The sequence below is a fragment of the Mesoplodon mirus genome, assembly GCF_964341445.2.
Source record: "Mesoplodon mirus genome assembly, chromosome: 11".
NCBI lineage: Eukaryota > Metazoa > Chordata > Mammalia > Artiodactyla > Ziphiidae > Mesoplodon > Mesoplodon mirus.
The window spans coordinates 90,523,793-90,543,613 of NC_138987.1; the positions used below are offsets into that span (position 1 = coordinate 90,523,793).

At 36.6% G+C, this 19,821-nt stretch overlaps 1 protein-coding gene across 2 annotated transcripts; it reads right to left on the minus strand.

Annotated features, from left to right (window-relative positions):
• Window positions 1-656: 656 nt before the first annotated feature.
• On the minus strand, window positions 657-19,805 carry STRAP (serine/threonine kinase receptor associated protein). 2 transcript variants are annotated; one of them, XM_082634933.1, is made up of 9 exons: window positions 19,392-19,805; window positions 18,530-18,665; window positions 12,216-12,297; window positions 11,337-11,409; window positions 8,608-8,704; window positions 7,797-7,934; window positions 4,364-4,500; window positions 2,586-2,735; window positions 657-1,276 (listed from the first exon to the last, which is right to left on the minus strand). In XM_082634933.1, exons 1-9 carry the CDS (start codon window positions 19,501-19,503, stop codon window positions 1,152-1,154), a joined length of 1,050 nt encoding a protein of 349 aa, XP_082491059.1. In that variant the 5' UTR covers window positions 19,504-19,805; the 3' UTR covers window positions 657-1,151. The 2 variants fall into 2 exon arrangements, with proteins under 2 accessions (XP_082491059.1, XP_082491058.1); XM_082634932.1 differs by having other exon boundaries at window positions 657-1,279; window positions 19,392-19,803.
• Between the last annotated feature and the right edge of the window lie 16 nt (window positions 19,806-19,821).

Consider the following 19,821-nt stretch of genomic DNA (forward strand, 5'->3'; position numbering starts at 1 on the left):
ATTCATTTCTCTAAAGTATTTCCAAACTACTAGTTCAATATTCCTTCCATATTAAAAAATAAATGTATCACAAATCTAAACTCAGTTGATTCATTTTATTAAAAGGTTGGTTAAAAAAAAAAAAAAAGGCTTTCTGAATACCAACTGAACTTAAAAGAATAAAGTAAAACAAACATTGCAGGTCTACAATTACCCCATTTTTATAAAATCTTTCCTATCTATCTGCATATACACATTCAGAGGTACACTCATGTGTGTTAATGTTCACTCAATTTTAATAGATTTTTTGGGGGTAGTGGGATTTTGAGTGATTTTTCTGACACCTTTCTGCTATTTCTGAATTACTTTTTTTTTTTCTTTTAACCAGCAAGTATCATTTAAATAAGTTATTATTCTGAAAGTTTTTTTTAAAAGGCAGGTCAAGTATCCCTATCCAATCTAGGAGGGAGAAAGGTATATACAACCCTACCAAAGCACATAAAAATTTCAAAAATCCAGTACAAGTAACTGAATTTCAAAATCAGGAAACAATTTATGTTCACTACAGAATCTTTAACCGGGTTGTCTTTCAATACAGTTATGATGTAGAAAAACTTTCTGGCAATTTCCATTTATAAAACTCAAACCTATCAATGCTTCCCAAGAAACAAACACAGTTCTGTTTTAGAGGCATTTTATTTAGACAACTAAAAACAATTAGATGTTCAGAAGCAGTGTACAATGAGAGAGAAATCAAACCAGTTACTTTATCATGTATTCCCCCTCTTCTTTATAACTAAAGCAAAAAAAAATGGCTTTCTGCTTTAAGGGAAAAGTCAGAAAAATAGGCCAATATATTTTCCCTCTTCATAATAACATAAACAGCTACAAAAAATCTACCTGTAATAAGAGAAATTGGATGTTGGTTTGCACATATTCATTAAAAAGACAACAGACTATCGTACTACAAGAGCATAACTCCATCTGCCTTCAGCTGATACTCTTTCGTTTTCACTTACAGGTATCACCAAGTTGGTTAGTTCCAGCACTGGAGCTAATTCATATTCCTCATTATTTACTGCTCATGTTTGCCTTACGCAGAGAGTAACTCTGGAGGCTGATGCTTTTCTCTGTTTGTTTTAGTCCATAAGTTGTGTACATCTGCCTGATGCTCAGGCCTTAACTTCAGGAGTTGAACTATAGATGGAATCTGAATTCTCTGAAGCAATTTCTTCTAGCTCCTCTTCCCCTGTCTCTGGAAAACTGATCTTCGGCTTTGCCAGCTCACCACTATCTTCTTCTATGAAAATAAAAGCAATGATGATTATGTGAATTATAATATCACTAGCAATTTCTAGCATTTAACAAGCAAGAAGAGTACGCCGAGACTATGCCAAGCGATGAGCTACAAAACATAAGAGGAACAGCTTTCTTAATAATTGTGATTCTAAAAAAGTATGTCTTTTAGATTCATACTTTTAGATCCATATTACAACTACTCTGGGATCATTAACTAAGTATTTTTATTAAAAAACATGTCTACTTTACTAGTAAGAATCACTAAGTAGTAGTATTCAGAGATTAAATACATTTACTTATAAGTTCTTTATACTGTCCTCTAGCAAATTTTGCATTAGGAGTATTCCATTCACCAAATGATCTAGGGTAAAAATTTAGGAACAACAACAAAAAAAACCACACACACACACACACACACACACACACACACACAAATTTAGGAACAGAATATATTGTACAACAAAAAAATTTAAACCAAAGACACAGTGGATGATTTATTAGTCACGGGCTTCTCTTTGCTGTAACCATATTATATACTTTAAAATCTATAAAGACAGAAATACTGAAACAGAAACAACCTAAGTGTCCATCATCGGATGAATGGATAAAGAAGATGTGGCACATATATACAATGGAATATTACTCAGCCATAAAAAGAAACGCAATTGAGCTATTTGTAATGAGGTGGATGGACCTAGAGTCTGTCATACAGAGTGAAGTCAGAAAGAGAAAGACAAATACCGTATACTAACACATATATATGGAATTTAAGAAAAAAAAAGTCATGAAAAACCTACGGGTAAGACAGGAATAAAGACACAGACCTACTAGAGAATGGACTCGAGGATAGGGGGAGGAGGAAGGGTAAGCTGTGACAAAGCGAGAGAGTGGCGTGGACATATATACACTACGAAACGTAAAATAGGTAGCTAGTGGGAAGCAGCCGCATAGCACAGGGAGATCAGCTCGGTGCTTTGTGACCACCTAGAGGGGTGGGATAGGGAGGGTGGGAGGGAGGGAGATGCAAGAGGGAAGAGATATGGGAACATATGTATATGTATAACTGATTCGCTTTGTTATAAAGCAGAAACTAACACACCATTGTAAAGCAATTATACTCCAATAAAGATGTAAAAAAAAAACTATTAAATTTTATAAAAGTGTAAATGAGTTTATTTGCAAATTACGATGACAATAAAATGTCATTTCTTCCCAGCAAAAAAAAAAAAAAAAAGAAAAAAAGAAAGAAATACTGAAACAAAATTAACAGTGCAAACTGATACAAAATCATGAACAAAAATTCTTACCAGGAAGCACACATTTCCAAAGGCCGTACGTTTTTCCTACCACAGTCTGCCATAGTCTCAACGTTCCATCTTCAGAACCACTAGCATAGAGTTCTCCATCAGGACTAAACCTCACACAGTGAATGGGACCAAAGTGTCCTTTGTAGGATTCTGAAAAAGAAGAGAAGGGCTTTTAGATAATTTAATACTTAAACATGACATTTAAGTATTGATATACTAGAGAAAATATTGTCTACATTATTGGGAAGATGTGAAATTCATGAGGGCAAAGTCAAAGAACTATACCTAATTAAAAGTAAAGTGATTCTCATCACAAACTGGTTCATCATGTTTACCCTATCTCTGAAAGATTACTCCTTTGCAATCCTAGCACACACTATGGTTTCAGACTGTCTCTAAAAAAAAAATATATACAAAAAACTGAGGCGTCGTGTCCCAATAAAAATAAAGAAAGGGAGTAAATGAAAACCCCTCTAAAATCTACAGAAAGCAGATCTAAAGTCTGTGAATTCAATCCCCATTTCCAAACCCCAAACTCACTGTCTGTTTACTAGGGAACCAATTGTTATTATGACTATAGAGAGCCACCAGATGGAGCTCTTTTACACACTGCCTCTTCATTTCCCAGCCGTCTACCTAGAGTCCACTAGCCGTTCTGTCACACAGAACATGAAGATACAGGATCAGTGCTGATCCTATATGGAGTTTAAAGAGAAAATGTTCAGATTAGTGGTGGTGTTGTTCTGTTTAAGGCACATCCTTAGTTACGAACTTTTCTCATTTACTTTCTAATGCCTTATCACCTTATCAGTTTTCAAAGCTGTTTACTAGACCAGTGATCCTGTTCTGTCTCCATGTCTATTCAACTCAAGGACACTCACGCACTAGCTTCCCCCAGAGAACATCATGATCATGTTACCATGAGTGTAAAAAGTTATCATGAGAATAGAAAGAATATGAGATTTTGGAGTAAGAATGTCTGGGTCTAAGGTTCAGTATTCACTAATTGTGACCTCAGATACCAGGCAAATAATTTACTTCTCTTTTTCAGAGCATAAAACATGTGGCCAAAACATTCTAAAACTTTGAAAAGTGACATTAAAAGTCACTTATAGGGACTTCCCTGGTGGCGCAGTGGTTAAGAATCCGCCTAGCAATGCAGGGCACACGGGTTCAATCCCTGGTCCGGGAAGATCCCACATGCTGTGGAGCAACTAAGCCTGTGCACCACAACTACTGAGCCTGCGCTCTAGAGCCATGAGCCACAACTACTGAGTTCAAGTGCCACAACTACTGAAGCCCGCATGCCCTAGAGCCTACATGCTGCAACTACTGAGCCCGTGCTCCGCAACAAGAAAAGCCACCACAATGAGAAGCCCACGCACAACGAAGAGTAGCCCCTGCTCACCGCAACTAGAGAAAGCCCACGCACAGCAACGAAGACCCAATGCAGCCAAAAATAAATAAAATTTTTTTAAAAGTCACTTACATTCAAGCAATAAAGGATGAACCATAAACAATTAAAATAGATTCTATTTAGTCTATTCACCAAGGTTTGATTTACCCAACCCAAATCCATCAGTTTTCCCAAAGAAACAAAACATAAAATTGTCTTTTATTCTTTGTGTATAATTCTAACAAGTTTAAGTTCATTGGACGGTAAAGCAAGATAGCTAAAAGCAAAGCAGCAGCTAAAAAACTGGCTGAGGTGTTAATCACTGAAACCTAACATTTGATCAAGGTACCTACATCATTTTAAGAAAAAGAGGACAACTCACCTAATTCTTCTCCACTATTATAATCATACTTATAAAGTTTAAAATCTTCACCCCCTGCAACAAGAAATTCTTTCTCAGGATGAAGAGATGCAGAATTGATGGTTGCAGGAGCTTCAAAAGACTTAATTGGGTCCAAACTAGAAAAAAATTTAGATAATATTTATAAATTTTTAATATTTAATAAATAATATAAGGAAACAATTACACATTTAAACTGTTCCTAAACTCTGAAACTCAAGGAATAATCCAATATTCATTTGGTCAAACACAGTGATGTTAAAAAAAAAACAAAAACCCTCTAGGTGTGCAAAAAAGGGAACCCTCTTGCACTGTTGGTGGGAGTGTAACTTGGTGCAGTCACTATGGAAAACAGTGTGGAGATTACTTAAAAAACTAAAAATACAGTTGCCATATGATCCAGCAATCTCACTCCTGGGCATATATCCAGACAAAACTATAATTCAAAAAGCTACATGCACCCCTGTGTTCACAGCAGCACTATTCACAATAGCCAAGACATGGAAACAACCTAAATGCCCACCGACAGATGAATGGATAAAGAAGATGTGGTACATACATACAGTGGAATACTACTCAGCCATACAAAAGAATGAAATGATGCTATTTGTAGCTACATGGATGGATCTAGAGATGATCATACTAAGCAAGTCAGAAAGAGAAAGACAAATACCATATGATATCACTTACATATGGAATCTAAAATGTGACACAAATGAAATTACAAAACAAACAGACTCACAGACACAACACAGACTGGTGGTTGCAGGGCGGGGAGGAAGGGATGGAGTGGGAGTCTGGGATTAGCAGATGCAAATTATTATACAGAGAATGGATAGCAACAAGGTGCTACCATAGAGCACAGGGGACTATATTCAATATTCTGTGATAAACCATCATGGAAAAGAATATAAAGAAAGAATGTATGTATATGTATAACTGAATCACTTTGCTGTACAGCAGAAATTAACGCAACCTTGTAAATCAACTACACTTCAATTTAAAAAAAAAAAGAGTAAAAACACCTAAAAAAACCCCTCTAAATAATATGAGCAAAAAAATTAAAAATTCAGAAGGATACTATGCCCAAGTGAAGTTCATCCGCAAAATACAAAGATACTTCCATAGAGGGATATCCACATTTTGTGCAGCGAATGCCTTCCTGAAAATGACTGGGCTGGCTAATTAAAACAGTAGGGCTAATATACTGGGATTTTTGCTTTGAAAAAAATTTAATTCTGCATTGTCTAATTTTTCTAGGACAAGCGTGCATTATCTTTGTAAACAGAAAAGTTTTTACAGTAAGTAATTAATATAAAGGATTATTTGTATATTATTTTCAACTGCTGAGAATTTATAAGTTTCTGCAACAGGAAAAAACCTTTAATACTGTGAAATATGGAACTGCTAAAAATGGATCCGTTTTTAACTATCAGGCTATAAAACAATAACTAAATCTGAGACTACAGCTACATAACAAAAATCAATGCATTAACAGTAGCATCACCTGAACATCAATGAGTTTGGACATCGGCTCTTTTCCAGTCTAACCCTAAAAATCCTGAAAGGCTTCCAACACACAACATTAGAGTATTTCAGCTCCAAAATGTTGCCATCCTATTCCCATCATCCCACACTACAAAGCATGAAAATTAAGGCTGACTTACGCAGGATCACTGAATAGCAACTTCTGACTTAAATGTTAGAATATTTTAACAGGCCAGCAAACCTCCACCACCACCATTTCAGGCAACGTTCTACAGCAGGGCTGCACGCTGCCCAAATCCAGAAGCAATGAACACAGTTGTACAATTTAATCGTTCCGAGCAATAACATTATTATCAATAACATTACCATTATCATCAATTCACTGTGTATGAACTCTTTTACATTTTTAATTGCTCATCTCCATTACGACTGCCTTCTCTTTCCTTCTGCCATTCAGTGAAGCTTAGCTCTGCAGATGGCCCTTTAGAGGAAAGGTTAGGACTGCTGGTCAGAGTATAATGTGGTATATTCCTTATGGAAATCAAGTAAGTGGCATGTTTACTAAGAACTTTAAACACATTGCCACCCTTTGTTTTGTTTGTTTCAAACTAGTTTATTTAGGGGTTCCATTTTCACTCCTCAATAGATTTTCTGTATTTCTAACATGCTTCTTCACCCATTAGTTCATCTAATTCTGAAGGGTTTACTCAGTGTCCTCTTGATCTTCACAACAAGATTTATTGACAAGTCCTGGTTTTTCTGCAAGGGCTTCATTAATTTCACTTACTTCTCCTGATAGAGGAGAACAGAGTTCACTAGCGGTTTTCACACTTTCCAAAGCACCAAACTCATCTTGTTTGTTCAACTGTGTTCCAACTTCAGGCAGACTACAGTAAACAACATCTCCCAAAGCTTCCTGTGAAAAACTGCTGATCCCCACTGTTCCAACACCATTTTCTGTTGTCACGTTTCTCTGTGAATCTACCCACTGGAGAGCAGAGTGCACAGCGTGTGGAAGGCACCCACCCAGGGCTGTGGCAGGCAGGGTGACAAAGCAGCACACAGGCTGCAGACTGCTCCAGCCATGACATTCCTAACCTTTGAACTGATAATTCTACTTACAGGATTCTCTTGTAAAGAAACATTCAAGAGATGTACCACAAATCTCACTGCAGTGTTAAAACAGGGGAACTGATACACGATTTAGTATAACCTATGATGCAAAACACCTAGTAAAACTGTTTGCAAAGAATTTTAATGGCTAAGAGTATTTTAGAATAAAAAAATAAAAATTATACTCATTAGGGTACTAGTAACTAAAGAAAAAACCCACACTAATACACACACACACACACACGAAGAAAAAAGACTAGCAAATAATATAGCTATCACGAACCTTCTGGCTGTAGGACTGTAGGTTTTTAAAAATTATATTTTCCAAATTTCAACATCAGCATTTAATATATTTACAGTCACAAAAATTAAGTCTCTTTTAAAAAAAATCATTAGGTCTATACCATACTTGGAAGCAGAAAAAAAAATCACTAATTTCTCTGAAATTTTAAAGTGAAATAAATAGCAGAATCAAGATCACAGAGGTTTTATAGAGTAATGAACAATATAAACTACAGCACCAGTCTAGTGATCCTTTTAAGAAAAATACTGATTAAAAATTGGTGAATTTTACCAATAAATGTCCTAAATATCTGTAAATTAATTTGATTAATTCCTCTGATTAAAGTATACCAAATTCTTAAAAAACTCATTATTATCGGGTATGGAAACACTTCCCTCCATATTACATAATATAGGCCAAAATTTGCCTTTAAAAGAGTTAAATACCTTAGCATATGCCTTCCAATTTTTAAGTACCTTAAACTGCCCCTGTATTACCAGAAAAGAAAATGAAGGTATTTCTTAGACATACCTTACTGCACTGTGAAAAGCAATAGATCGTCCATAAGTTATTACCAATATCTCTCCCTCAGGAATATATTCCATACTGCTAACAGACATACTAAAATTTAGAGATTTCACTTCTGTCATAGTAGCATGATCCCAAAGGCTGAAGAAAAAAAAGAAAAAGAGGACAATAAGGAGGTATTTACTCATTTAAGAAAAACGCTGACAGCTTAAATTACATCTGCAGATTAACCAATGAAATAACCACAATTGTAAAACAACCTCTACTCCAACTCATAAATTACAGATGATACTGAGAAATTTGGAGATCCTATAAAACATCAAATTATTTGGTAGCTTGTTGGTGAAATCAAAACTAATACTTTAAATATACTTCCCAAATGATTCAGCGAAACTGTGCTATTAAGACACTCCTAATCTAATCAATTTCAGCGTTGCTCTAAATAATGGTTCTTACACTTGATTTTTGTGAGTCTGATAGTTATCTTTCCACAGAAAAATACATTAGGTGTCAGCTCACAAAACTATGTATAGAATTTCAGGGGTTTACTGGACACCCTATGGCCAGCCTGCCCACTGACCCGGGTTAAGAGCATCTGCTTATAAAGGTGTCAGTAGTCTTAATTGTCTTCTGAATTCTGCTCTATGTTTACAACAGTAAATGGATAGCTTCAGAAAAATCTGACCCCTGCCCAGCCAAAGTTGTAATGTTCAGACACAATTCTTCCTATATAGTAGTTATAAAAAACTTTCAAATATAAGCTCTAAGGTCAAATATCTTTCAAACTTTAAATTATTAAAGAAGAATTACTTACCGAACAGTTTTATCATCAGCTGAAAGGATCTGTTTATCCTCACTGCACCATAGAGCCTTTTTAATACCAGAGGTATGACCACTGATTTCCTTAGGTTCTTAAGATAAAACAATTTAAAATACATTTGTTAATATTTGATTTTTAAAACTAAGCAATATTTGAACAACTATGTAAAAAGAAAAGAAAAACTATGTTTTAAATTAGACTGCAACTTTTCAAAGCCCACCACAATTTAAACTTGATGTTTACCTAGGATACATTTAGTTTTTCCATACTGAAACAAAAATTTACCTGTGTGACAAGGAACCCAAGAACTATACATGTAGATGGGACTGAATACACCACTCCCTCCAGCCTACTTTTCTGCTTTTGAAAGAACTGTTGTACTTCAGTGAAATAAAAGAATAACTAAGGTGACATAACTTAATAAGAATATGGACCCAGGAACAAGACAGCCTGAGCTAATTCTAGTGCTATCACTAATTCTAGGACCCTCTTCCAAGCCACTGTTGGCAGAGAAAAGCATCAAAAAGGTGGGAACCTGTCTCTGTTCGAGACTTTCCAAAGACTTAAAAAACAAAACAAAACCACTTATTATCTCTGGGCAAAAGCAGAAGTTGGAGGCAATACCATTCAACACAACTTTGACTTTGGGCAAGTCACAACCTTTTGAAGACTACATTTCTTCACTTGGAAACTGGATTAACAATAGTCACCATACCCTGAATTTGAGTGTAAGAATCAAATGAGAATATACATTCACAGTTTCTTTTTTTTTTTTGCCCTTTTTTTTCCTTTAAAAAAAAATACAGTTACTAGAGGTATTTCACATTAAATTCCCCCAAGCGACAATATTTCTATTCCCAAAGTTCTGTGTGTGGGAATTTGGAGGCTGGCCAGTGGTGGATATGTCCAAAGAGACAACACTACACCAGTACTATGATCCCAACTTACTCTTTGGCTGCATGATGTTTGAGTGGATAGCAAGAGCTGAATGCAAAACACAGACAGACACTGCTACCAAGACACAGATGAAAACCACGCACACGTTACAGCAGCCATCATCTAAAGTTTCTAATCGGGTTTCTGACAGACAGTAAAAGCTCAGTTAATTGCTCTTCTTTCCAATGCAAGACAGTGGAAGAGCCACTTTCAAAAGGCAGCTTTGAGAAACGTAAAAGAAGACGAAAGTTGTCTACCTGAGCCCTGAACTATCTTGCTGAGTCAGACAGATACACTGATTCAGTGAGGTCATAGTAGTTTGCTATGTTTTGGCATAAAGTTATTAGAGAGAATGAAAAGGAAAATTACCAGGTGCCAAAGGAAAATAATCCACAAAGGTAGTTTGTTTCCTCACCTTAGAAGTACTTTTAGAAAAGCTATTTCAAGAACAACTGTTTAATTTCCAATGTAGCTTTGACTTTCTTACAAACTTCTAAAGTTTATTGACTTATGAATAAACAGTAGTACCCAAGATACAAAATTTAAGACCCTAACTAATATATAATAAATAAAACAAAATTCTTTTTGTCATATTTTGGTAGCTTTTAAAATACATAGTATGTGACTAGAAAAGCACTGAAATACTACAAAACAGAGGTGAATATCTGACTAGGGAAGAAAAGGTATAACTTACAACGTCTGTGCAATGAGAGAATTCATAAAGGAAATGATAGGTTTTACCACCCAATTTTTTAAAATGTGCATACCATAAACCTTACTGACAAAATTTAAAAGCAAATAACTAATGAGAATACAATAAAGAAACTTTAAAACGAGCAATAAAAAGATGTACAGGTGCTTAGTTCACAAAAGAAGTACATTAAAATGGTATTCAACAGTATTTTAATCTCGTGAATAATTTTTCAAGTGCACATTAATAAGACAGAGTTATTTTTCTTCTATTAAATTGGCAAAGATAAAGCTAGTTATCAGTGTTTGCTAGAACAGGTTAGCTATAGATACATTTTTATACTTCACTGGAGGGCCCTTTGGTAGTATCTATCAATGGCTTCCAAGCGTACCTCCTTTTTGTCCCAACAATTCTATTTCTATGTAGGTATCCTACAGAAACAATCGTGGAAGTATATGCAACTATAAGGATGCTGAGCACAACACTGCTTATAATCTTTAAAATTTGTAAATAACCAAATAAGCCATAATAGGAGATTGGCTAGTTCACTTACCCACAGAATAGAGAGCCACACAGTCATTAGAAAGAATGAGTAGACTATTTAAAGACATGAAAAAACTATTATTACAGATTTTTAAAATTCTTCTGAATAGCTAATATACCCATGTGGTTCAAAAGTCTAAGTATGTATACACACTGAGAATTCTTACCCTTCTCACCTTCTACAGATAATAACCACTCCTTCTAACCAAAAGGTAGTTAACACTGTTATACACCTTTTTAGACTCAGTATCATAATAAAAATTTACCATGATAATTTTTTAAATCGTACGAAGGCTATACAAGCACAATGTAGTAAATAAATCAATATTTCAAAAGATATCTGCATTAAAAAAAGAACTGGAAAAACATGAACCGAAAGCTAAAGACGTTATCAGCAATTAATAATACTGGATGATGGACTATACTTTAATTTTTTTCTTTGTGACTATCTTTATTTTCCTAATTTGAGTACTAAATATGAATTCCTTTAATCAGGAAAAGTTACTTAAATTAAAAGAAAACAAAACCACAAGTATGTATAAATTACACTTACCTGCTTCAGGTTTGTTCATGTCATATATGCGTAACAGTTTATCCTGTCCCCCGGTTAACAAGTAATTACTATCCTGAAAACACACATAAGTAAGATCTTACTAGATTAACCATTTTAAAAGCTACATCTCTTTGAAACTTCAACACGAAACAGAATCCAAATAAGGCTCACAGATGTCACAAGGAGATGATACAGACCAATTACTCCTGAGAAAATACTGTAGAGCATTTTTAATAGCCAAAGCCCTGTAAGCTTCCCAGTTCAAATGTCATACCACCTCCACATGGCTTCTCTTAGTCGGCCCTGATCTGGCTGCCTACGGAGGAGTACATCTGTGATCATCTCAAATTTATCCTCTCCCTTCTGAAAGTGGCTGGGAAACATTATTTGGGCTTTTCAGATGTTTGTTGCTATTGTTGAAGTATTGATACAAGAGTTCCAGGGTTCTTAAAAGCCTCATAGGATCAACTAAGAAGAAATACAGTTGAGTTGAACAACGAAGGGATCAGGGGACCCACCCTCCCCAGAGTCGAAATCCACGTATAAGTTATAGTCAGCCCTCTATACATGTGGTTCCTCCACATGTGGTTCCTCCACATGTGCAGATTGCACAACTGTGGACCATGTGATACTGCAGTATGCAGTATTTATCAGTGAAAAAATCCATGTTAAGTGGACCTAGACAGTTTAAACCTGTGTTATTCAAGAGTCAACTGTAAAGGTGTACAGTTTAATCTACAGTCAAATCAAATATAAGCCGATATACACCACATATTCCCCCAGAAAACCAAATATACAAACCAATCAAATAGAAAACCACTGTCATATCCTATAATAACAGCAATTTAACTTCCTAAAACAAATTCCATTTTCTGATACCTGCGTAAAATCCACACTCTTGACAATGTGTTTATGAGCCAGGGTCATCAATTCATCTCCTGACACAGCATCCCACACTTTGCTAAAAATAAAAAGTAAAATTAAAAGATAAACATGTGGTAATTTTGACAATTAATTACCGAAGAAGGAAGATATTTAAAATGTTATATAACTACATGATAAGGTAAAAACTATATAACAATCTAATTTTGACAATGGAAAATATCAAATTTTAAATAAACAAGTTTCATGAACCAATCCATCCTTACTTTCATTTTAGCCTGTAGCCATAATATCCTTTTAGCAAGACTGTAAACACTTTAACCAGTTCAGTTTCACCTTTCCAATTTTTTCCTCTATTCTTTACTCTCGTGTACACGAGAAACAAGAAATGAAAAACAAGAAGTCCTTTAAAAGAATTTTACAGGAGAATGAAAAGCCTTGACAGAGGTTACATGAAATTTTAAAACAGGACAGCAGAGAAGAAAATATTCTCCCCATCTCTTCCTCAAAGTTGACTCTTAAATTCTCAAATCCTAGTCCAATTAACTTCTACACAAAGTAACAGCCTTTGATTATATAATGCTAATGTTGAGATGATTTCAAATCTCTCATCTGTTATTTTCCCTAACCCAACCCAAAATATATATGTGATTACACACACACACATATGTGTGTGTATATGTTGGGGGATAATGATGAAATAATAGTTCACAAAAATACTGTAAGGGGTTCCCCAAATAAAAAAGCTTAAACAGTAAAGAAGAAGAAAAAAAAACAATTCATTTTAGGTCAGAAGAGGTCATTGAAAAATAAACAAGAAAACTTTCCACGCAGGAAAAGAAACTTATGAGGAACAAGCTATGCTCCCTAAAGATTTCCATTTTAATGTAATTGACATTTATTTTTAGGAAAAAAGTGAACAATGAAATAGTGGAGAAAGAAAAACAGAGAAAAGCAAGGAGTATCTTTTCTTCATTTACTCATTAAACACACAATACATATATCAAGTATATCACTCTAGACTCAATACTAGGGCACAAAAGGGAGAAAAAAAATGATCCCAAAGAAAGTTCCTGCCTTAGTAGAGCATTAGCTTTAGCTGAGATGAAAAAAAATATCCATTAAATAATACATTTAAGAAATATAATTAAATGACAAACACACGTGACTATAGAAACACAAACAAAAAACACACCACTAATTATGCCAGAAAGTCCAGAAAATCTAAGCATCAAAACCTGTAGCCTTAAAGAGCACGGAGAAATATGCCAGGGGAAAAAAATGGGAAAGGCCATTGTAGATAAGCATTAATAGCATGTGCAACGGTAAAGAAACATGAACCATCTAACAGGAATAAACGCTGATGATACAACAGAAACCTTGCAAATTATATACTTGAGTCATGAGTGGCTGAGTAAATATGTTCTGAGAGAAACAATGTCAACTATGAGTGGTACTGCTACTAAACTCTCAAATATTAATTTCTCTTTGCACAGGAAACCTGTTCTAATCTCTCCCATTTCCAATTCAACTCTCTTGGTCCAACCCTACTTCCCCAACTTCATTTTGTATTATTTCTCTTAATCTAGTCACACCAGGTTATAGACCATTCCTCAAACAAGCAATGTATTTTCTTCCAGGCTCCTCTGTCTTTGCTCATATTGTTCTATTAAGCATGTATTTTATATTCTCAGCTATCACAGTTCTACTCATCCTCAGGGTTCATCGCAAATGGTATCTTTTCACTAAACCTTCTATTCATCTCGCCTCCATTAACCATTCCTTTCTGTTTTTTCCACAGAGCTCAGCTTATACTGATTACTGTGTTTAATTTTGCTTTGCTTTTACTTTTGTTTACATATGCTTACTCTTAATCACAGGGAAATCAGCGATAAGAGTTCACAAAGATTAGACTGCTGCAATAACAGAAGGTGTCAAAAGTGAAGAAAACATCAAATATACCTGAAATCTCTATCCTGTTCATATGATGCCATGTCTGAAAGGAACTCTGGGCAATGTCCTTAGAAATACTACTTTCAAGTATATTCAATCATCTTCCCCAAACTCCTTAAAATCTTAATACGCTGCTTAGACCATGTCCATTCACTGGTGAGGAGGAAGGCACTGGAGTGACTCTAATCGCGTCATCCAGAAGGCCCATGTATCTAGCTGTTTTCCTCCTATTTAGAAACACTAGTAAAACTGAGCTCGGCACTCTCGGCAGAGCATGTTCTAGTCACTTGTACTAGATCTACTTAAGCCCTCTCTGGACAGAGCACAGGCATCTTCTTTACTTTTGGCACTCTCCAGATGAAGACCGTAGAGGGACTGAGAAGAGGATCAGGAGATGTAGTGATAACATTAGCTCTACGAATTAAAAGATATAAAGAGGATGGTGTTTCTGGGACAGTGTACACATCAGCTGACTCGACTGCCCGAATTACCTCGTTAACATTCTAAACTGACCCACGGACTGGCTCTGCTGAATATATTTTCTCCACAAGAAATAGGAACAAAATTATCCTTTAGATAAACATGAAATTAATGAATTTTCTGAGAAACCTAAGAATGAGGGAACAAAAACAATCACCTAAAAATAATTTATACCAACTATGATTAATCAGGTAAGCTGGGGAGCTCTTTAGTTGGGTCAAGTTCCATAACAGCAGACCCCATACAAGTCATTAAAAGAGAAGAATATAAACAAAGAATGCACACACTCCCACACCTCACAGACAGACACAGAGCAATTGAAGGGTAAGACTCAGCATCCATTAACCGAGTACCTACTATGTAACAGACACTATGCTAGATTCCAGGCATGTAACTGGAGAAATATCTCTCTGATTTGCACAAAAATCAGACTTACACTCATTTTACAGATGTGAAAACCGAAGTTTAAGAAGCATCCCATGATCAAACTGAAAATACACAGCATGGCTAGCACATAAACTCAGGCCTGGCTAATGTAAACGCTTACATCTTTCTCACTATGTGATGGCACCTCAGAGCCTTAACTGAGGGGGAAAACACCCAAAACTATTCCCTCTTGTCATTGAAATCTACTCAAACTTCCTTGCATGAAACCGAAAGGTTTCATGGCTTTAGCGCAGAAGTTCCAAAATAACACGATTTTGGTCTAGTAGGGCTGGTAGCTACCAGTGTTACCTTATGCATGTAACACTTACACAGTTATTAGATTTTAGGCAATATTCTAAATGTTAGAAACATATCAACTTATTTAATATTCACAACCAGAGGTAGGCACTATCACTATTCTCATTTTTATAGATAATGAAACTGAAAAAAAAGAGATTAAATAAAGTTCACAAGGTCACAGAGCTATTAAAGGATGGTGCCTGGGTTCAAACACAGACAATATGGCCCCATTAAAATTAATGCTTTTAATAACCACTTGTAAACACAGACCCTGAGACCTGAAACGTTAAGAAAGCACAAAAGCAACACTGAATACCCACACACAGACAAGTCCTCAAATGAATGGTTTGGGCCATTAATGCTGTTAGTGACCTAAACAAAGATAGCTGTGCCTCTGGCAGCAAGATAAAATCCTGAATACTCTTTTCAGAACTCTCTTAAGTAGTTAAACTGCCATATTTTTCACACACTTTTCTCTATTTCAGAGTAATTATCACATGAACAGTAATTTCTATCTAATGTGCTTTATTCTTTTCCAGAGGACTGGCATTACAATTTGGCTAAATGTACAAACCAGGAGTCTTCACGGATTTTACAGAGATGGGCATCCTTCCTAACAAGCTTTTGCACAGGTCTCTTAAAGATCAGAACAAGACCGTCCGTCAAGCAGGAGGAGAGAAAGCATTTTGCTCATGTAATTAACATTGTTAGGGCCAGATAACACAGAACTGAGACTAACAGAAATATATTTGTCCAGAACTGCAATTCAGAAGCTTGTCTCTTTTAATGCTAATGTCTATAGTGTCTAAGGTCTTGTTACATTTATTACCTAATTATATTTAACTTAAAATACTACTTTATTAACTATTAACTTACCACCAAACTGGGACCTAGTTTCAATAATGACATTTTTTAAATCCACTTACCAAATATCTGAAATCTAGAGCTTTTAATTCCAATTTTCTATCTCTGTTATAAAATCAATGACATTCATTCCCAATGACAATGTTCCTACTGAACTGAGCAAAAAACAAACTTTGGAGGAGATAAAGGGAAAAAAAAAAAAAAAAAGCTGAACTCATGGCAGACAGAAATGTCTTAGAAGCAAAACCAAGATCTATAATTCGTCCATTCTTTATCCTTCTACTTTAGAAAAATTCCTTAAGTTATTTATTTGACAAACATAAAGTACTGAACAAACCAGGGATACAAAAAAATATAAAACATGGCCCCTGGCCTCAAAAAGCAATGACACTGAAGTCAATAAGTACTGTAAGAGCCAGAAGTTTAACACAGGGAACAGTATGAGCAAAAAGAAGGAATGGGCACCTTCACCTTCCAACACTCCACAAGTCTTCCTTGTCTGAGAATCACTTTTACTTCCTATTTTTCACCTCCCATAATTAACAATCAAAGGAGTCTCTGTCACATTATAAGCACACATGCTGACATCTACAGCAACATTTGACCTGAAGCTGTTGACATTAAAGGACTGACATAAAACCAAGCAGTTCCTTATTTTATCAGAATTTCATACACTCACAATAGGGCAGCGTGCAAAGCCTTACAATGGTTATTCATGAACATAATAACATCTATTCATTGAAGGCACAGAAAAAAAGTTCATACTGACATTTATAACTTTTCTTACTGCTCTCTCATCATCTCAAATTTAATCCCACATAAGCATGGGATTATATCTCCCTCTCATTTAAAAAAATTTTATTTTTAAAAACTTACATATAGTAAAACTAACTCCATGATATAGAGGTCTATGAGTTTCAACAAATATATAGTCATGTATCCACCACTCAATCAATCTGCCTTCATTTTTCATAATAAACTTAGTATGTTTAATTTGCTTAATACAAAGGAGCAACAAACACATTTACAATTGCTCCCTAGTGTGAAATTCTGTTAAAAAAAAAAAAAAATCAACAAGACCACTCTTACTCTCCAGAGCCTCAAATCTTTTAATAGAGTATTACATGTGCAATAGCCCTTGACACTGCCTTCCTTAGTTTAAGCATTCAAGTGCCTGCTAAATCACAAACACAATTAGGAACTAGAGGTACCAAGGTTATATACGACACATGCTCAGATGCGGAAAGTGGGTCACTGCAAATCACTTTAATAACATACGCAAACGCCAAAAATCAGAATAGGTAAGGTGTATTCTGGCCACAATATTAGTATAACTAGACTGTGGGGCATACGGCGTGCAGTGCCAGATGATGATAATGATGAACTAGGATGAGACCAAATTTTCAAGAGCCAACAAGTGAAATTTAACCTTTAGGCCAGTGGTTAAAGGCTGCACATCAGAATCACCTAGAACTTCAAGGAAGGAAAAGAACTGATGTTCGGGACTGCACGCCCAGACCAATTAAATCAAAATTTCTAGACACATGCATCTGAGTATTTTAAAAGCTTCCAATGTACACCCAAGATCATGGACCACTGACAAAGCACAGGGAAGACAAGAAGATCATGAGATAGAGAAGTGACATGATGACATCTTTATCTGTGTTCACGAATACAACTGGCAGCACCAGGGAGGATGAACAGATGGGAAAGGACAAGTGGTAGGACCTAAACTACTAGGGCAGTGGCCGAGGCATAAGAAACAATGTGGTCAGGAAACATTCTGCTGGTAGAATCAACAAAGATGATAATCTAGATGGAAGGGAAAAATCAAGAATGATTTAGATTTCAGCCTTAAAAAACTTAAAATATGAAGAATAATTGAGTTGGGGAGTTTTAAATATGTCTAACAAAAATGAGAGTGAAATTGGGCTAAAAACGTGGGGTCATTAGCACTAGGAAGTCATAGGAGTCAATGATACCACTCAGCCAGCACATGTGGGGCAGTATTTGGAAGCATGACCACCAACATTCATTATCTGAAGTGTCTGTTAATAATGCAGATTCCTGGGTCCCAATCCAGACATGCAGAATTTAGTCATTTAAGTCTCTGAACATTTTGAGAACCATTTAAGAGAAAGAAGCAGGCAGGATCAGGGTGGAATTTTGGTGAGATCAAACACCATGTGTTCTATATGGCAGGCAGTGAGAATTCTATGAATAACTTGATCATTTCAGAACACAGTCCACAGACAACTCCAAAGGTGGCCATTTTTGGCGGCACTTACGCTGTGAAATCTGCAGCTGCTGTAGCTGCTTTGGTGGCGTCGTTATTTAATGTTGCACCCCAAACAGCACCCTTATGACCCAAAAATGTTCCAATCCAGTCTCCTGTATCTCCCTGGCGTAGCATAGGTTTACCATCTAAAAGATATTTAAGAAGACATGTGATTTACAAGTTTAGATTACTTAAAATCTAAGATTCAAACATAAAATGATCATATTGAAAAACAAAGTGGAAAACTGCTTTTGTTGTCTAACTATTCTCACTCACAGGGATCACTAAGGAACGTCCAGAAATAAATTAACTGAAGAACCGAGCTGGACATACTCTTTGGGAAGCATTTGTAATTCGGTGAGAAGACTACTGATCTGCGTCAAAACAATCTAGATTTGCGTCTTATTTTGGACAAACTTCTTAACAGTAAGTCTCAGCTTCCATTTTAAAAATGAAAAATGGAAATGAAAAATTCCATACAACAAAACAATATCCTATGAGATAATAGGAGTAGCAAGTCTTTGTAAACTAAGGTGTAACACAAGGCCTGGCCTAGTTTTGCATTCCCCGAATCCTTGAAAGATTATTTACGGTATCTGCTGGCCGGGGCGTCTAAGTAAGTGCACAGTTCAGCTTCTCCAGAAATAGCAATAAAGCTAAAATGAGAGACCTTGGTTAGGGGCATTACTTAGCAAAGCCCCTCGGCGTCAGCTGAGGAAACCCTAACACTACTCCTCTCCCCAACAGCCCAGCGTGGACCCTAACCTCAAAGGCTGCGAGAGCCGCAGTCCGCTCCGCAAAGGGGAGTGCCGGCCCCACTCCCTTTCCGCCCAGTCCCAGCCGTCAGGGGCCCGATCAGCGGCCCTGCTCACCTTTGCAAGCGCTTATCAGGAAATAGCCGTAAGGCGTGATGCCACTGAAGGCCAGATCCACCACGGGCCGCGTGTGGCCCGAGCAGGTGAGTGGCGTCTGCCTCATTGCCATGGCGGCTGCGAGCCGTGCGATCCGGCGTGGGAGCCGAGGGTCGTCTGGTCTTTTCTCTCCTCCGTGGCACCGCCTCCGCCTCAAGGCCCCAGCCCTGATTCTGGGGTTGGGCCGGGAAACGGGAAAAGGCCAATCCGGTGGCCCCGAGGTCAGAAAGGGGTTAGGGACGGATCAGGGAGTCTGCGACGGACGACCGACCGCCGTCGAGGGAGGGAAAGGGAGGGAGGGAGGAGAGTAGGGGAGGGGGAGAACCGCAAAAGCCGCGGTCACAACCCACACCGTCCACACCGGTACCGGCAGGAAGTGACGACACCAAGA

What these genes read in the sequence shown, in the direction of transcription:
- STRAP (XM_082634932.1), bottom strand. Translation starts at nt 19,503, where the DNA reads ATGGCAATGAGGCAGACGCCACTCACCTGCTCGGGCCACACGCGGCCC. An exon ending in CATGAACAAACCTGAAGCAG is followed by an intron (nt 8,705 to 11,336) that starts GTAAGTGTAATT and finishes TTTTATCTTAAG; the next exon opens with AACCTAAGGAAATCAGTGGT. An exon ending in TTGGAAATGTGTGCTTCCTG is followed by an intron (nt 1,280 to 2,585) that starts GTAAGAATTTTT and finishes TTATTTTCATAG; the next exon opens with AAGAAGATAGTGGTGAGCTG.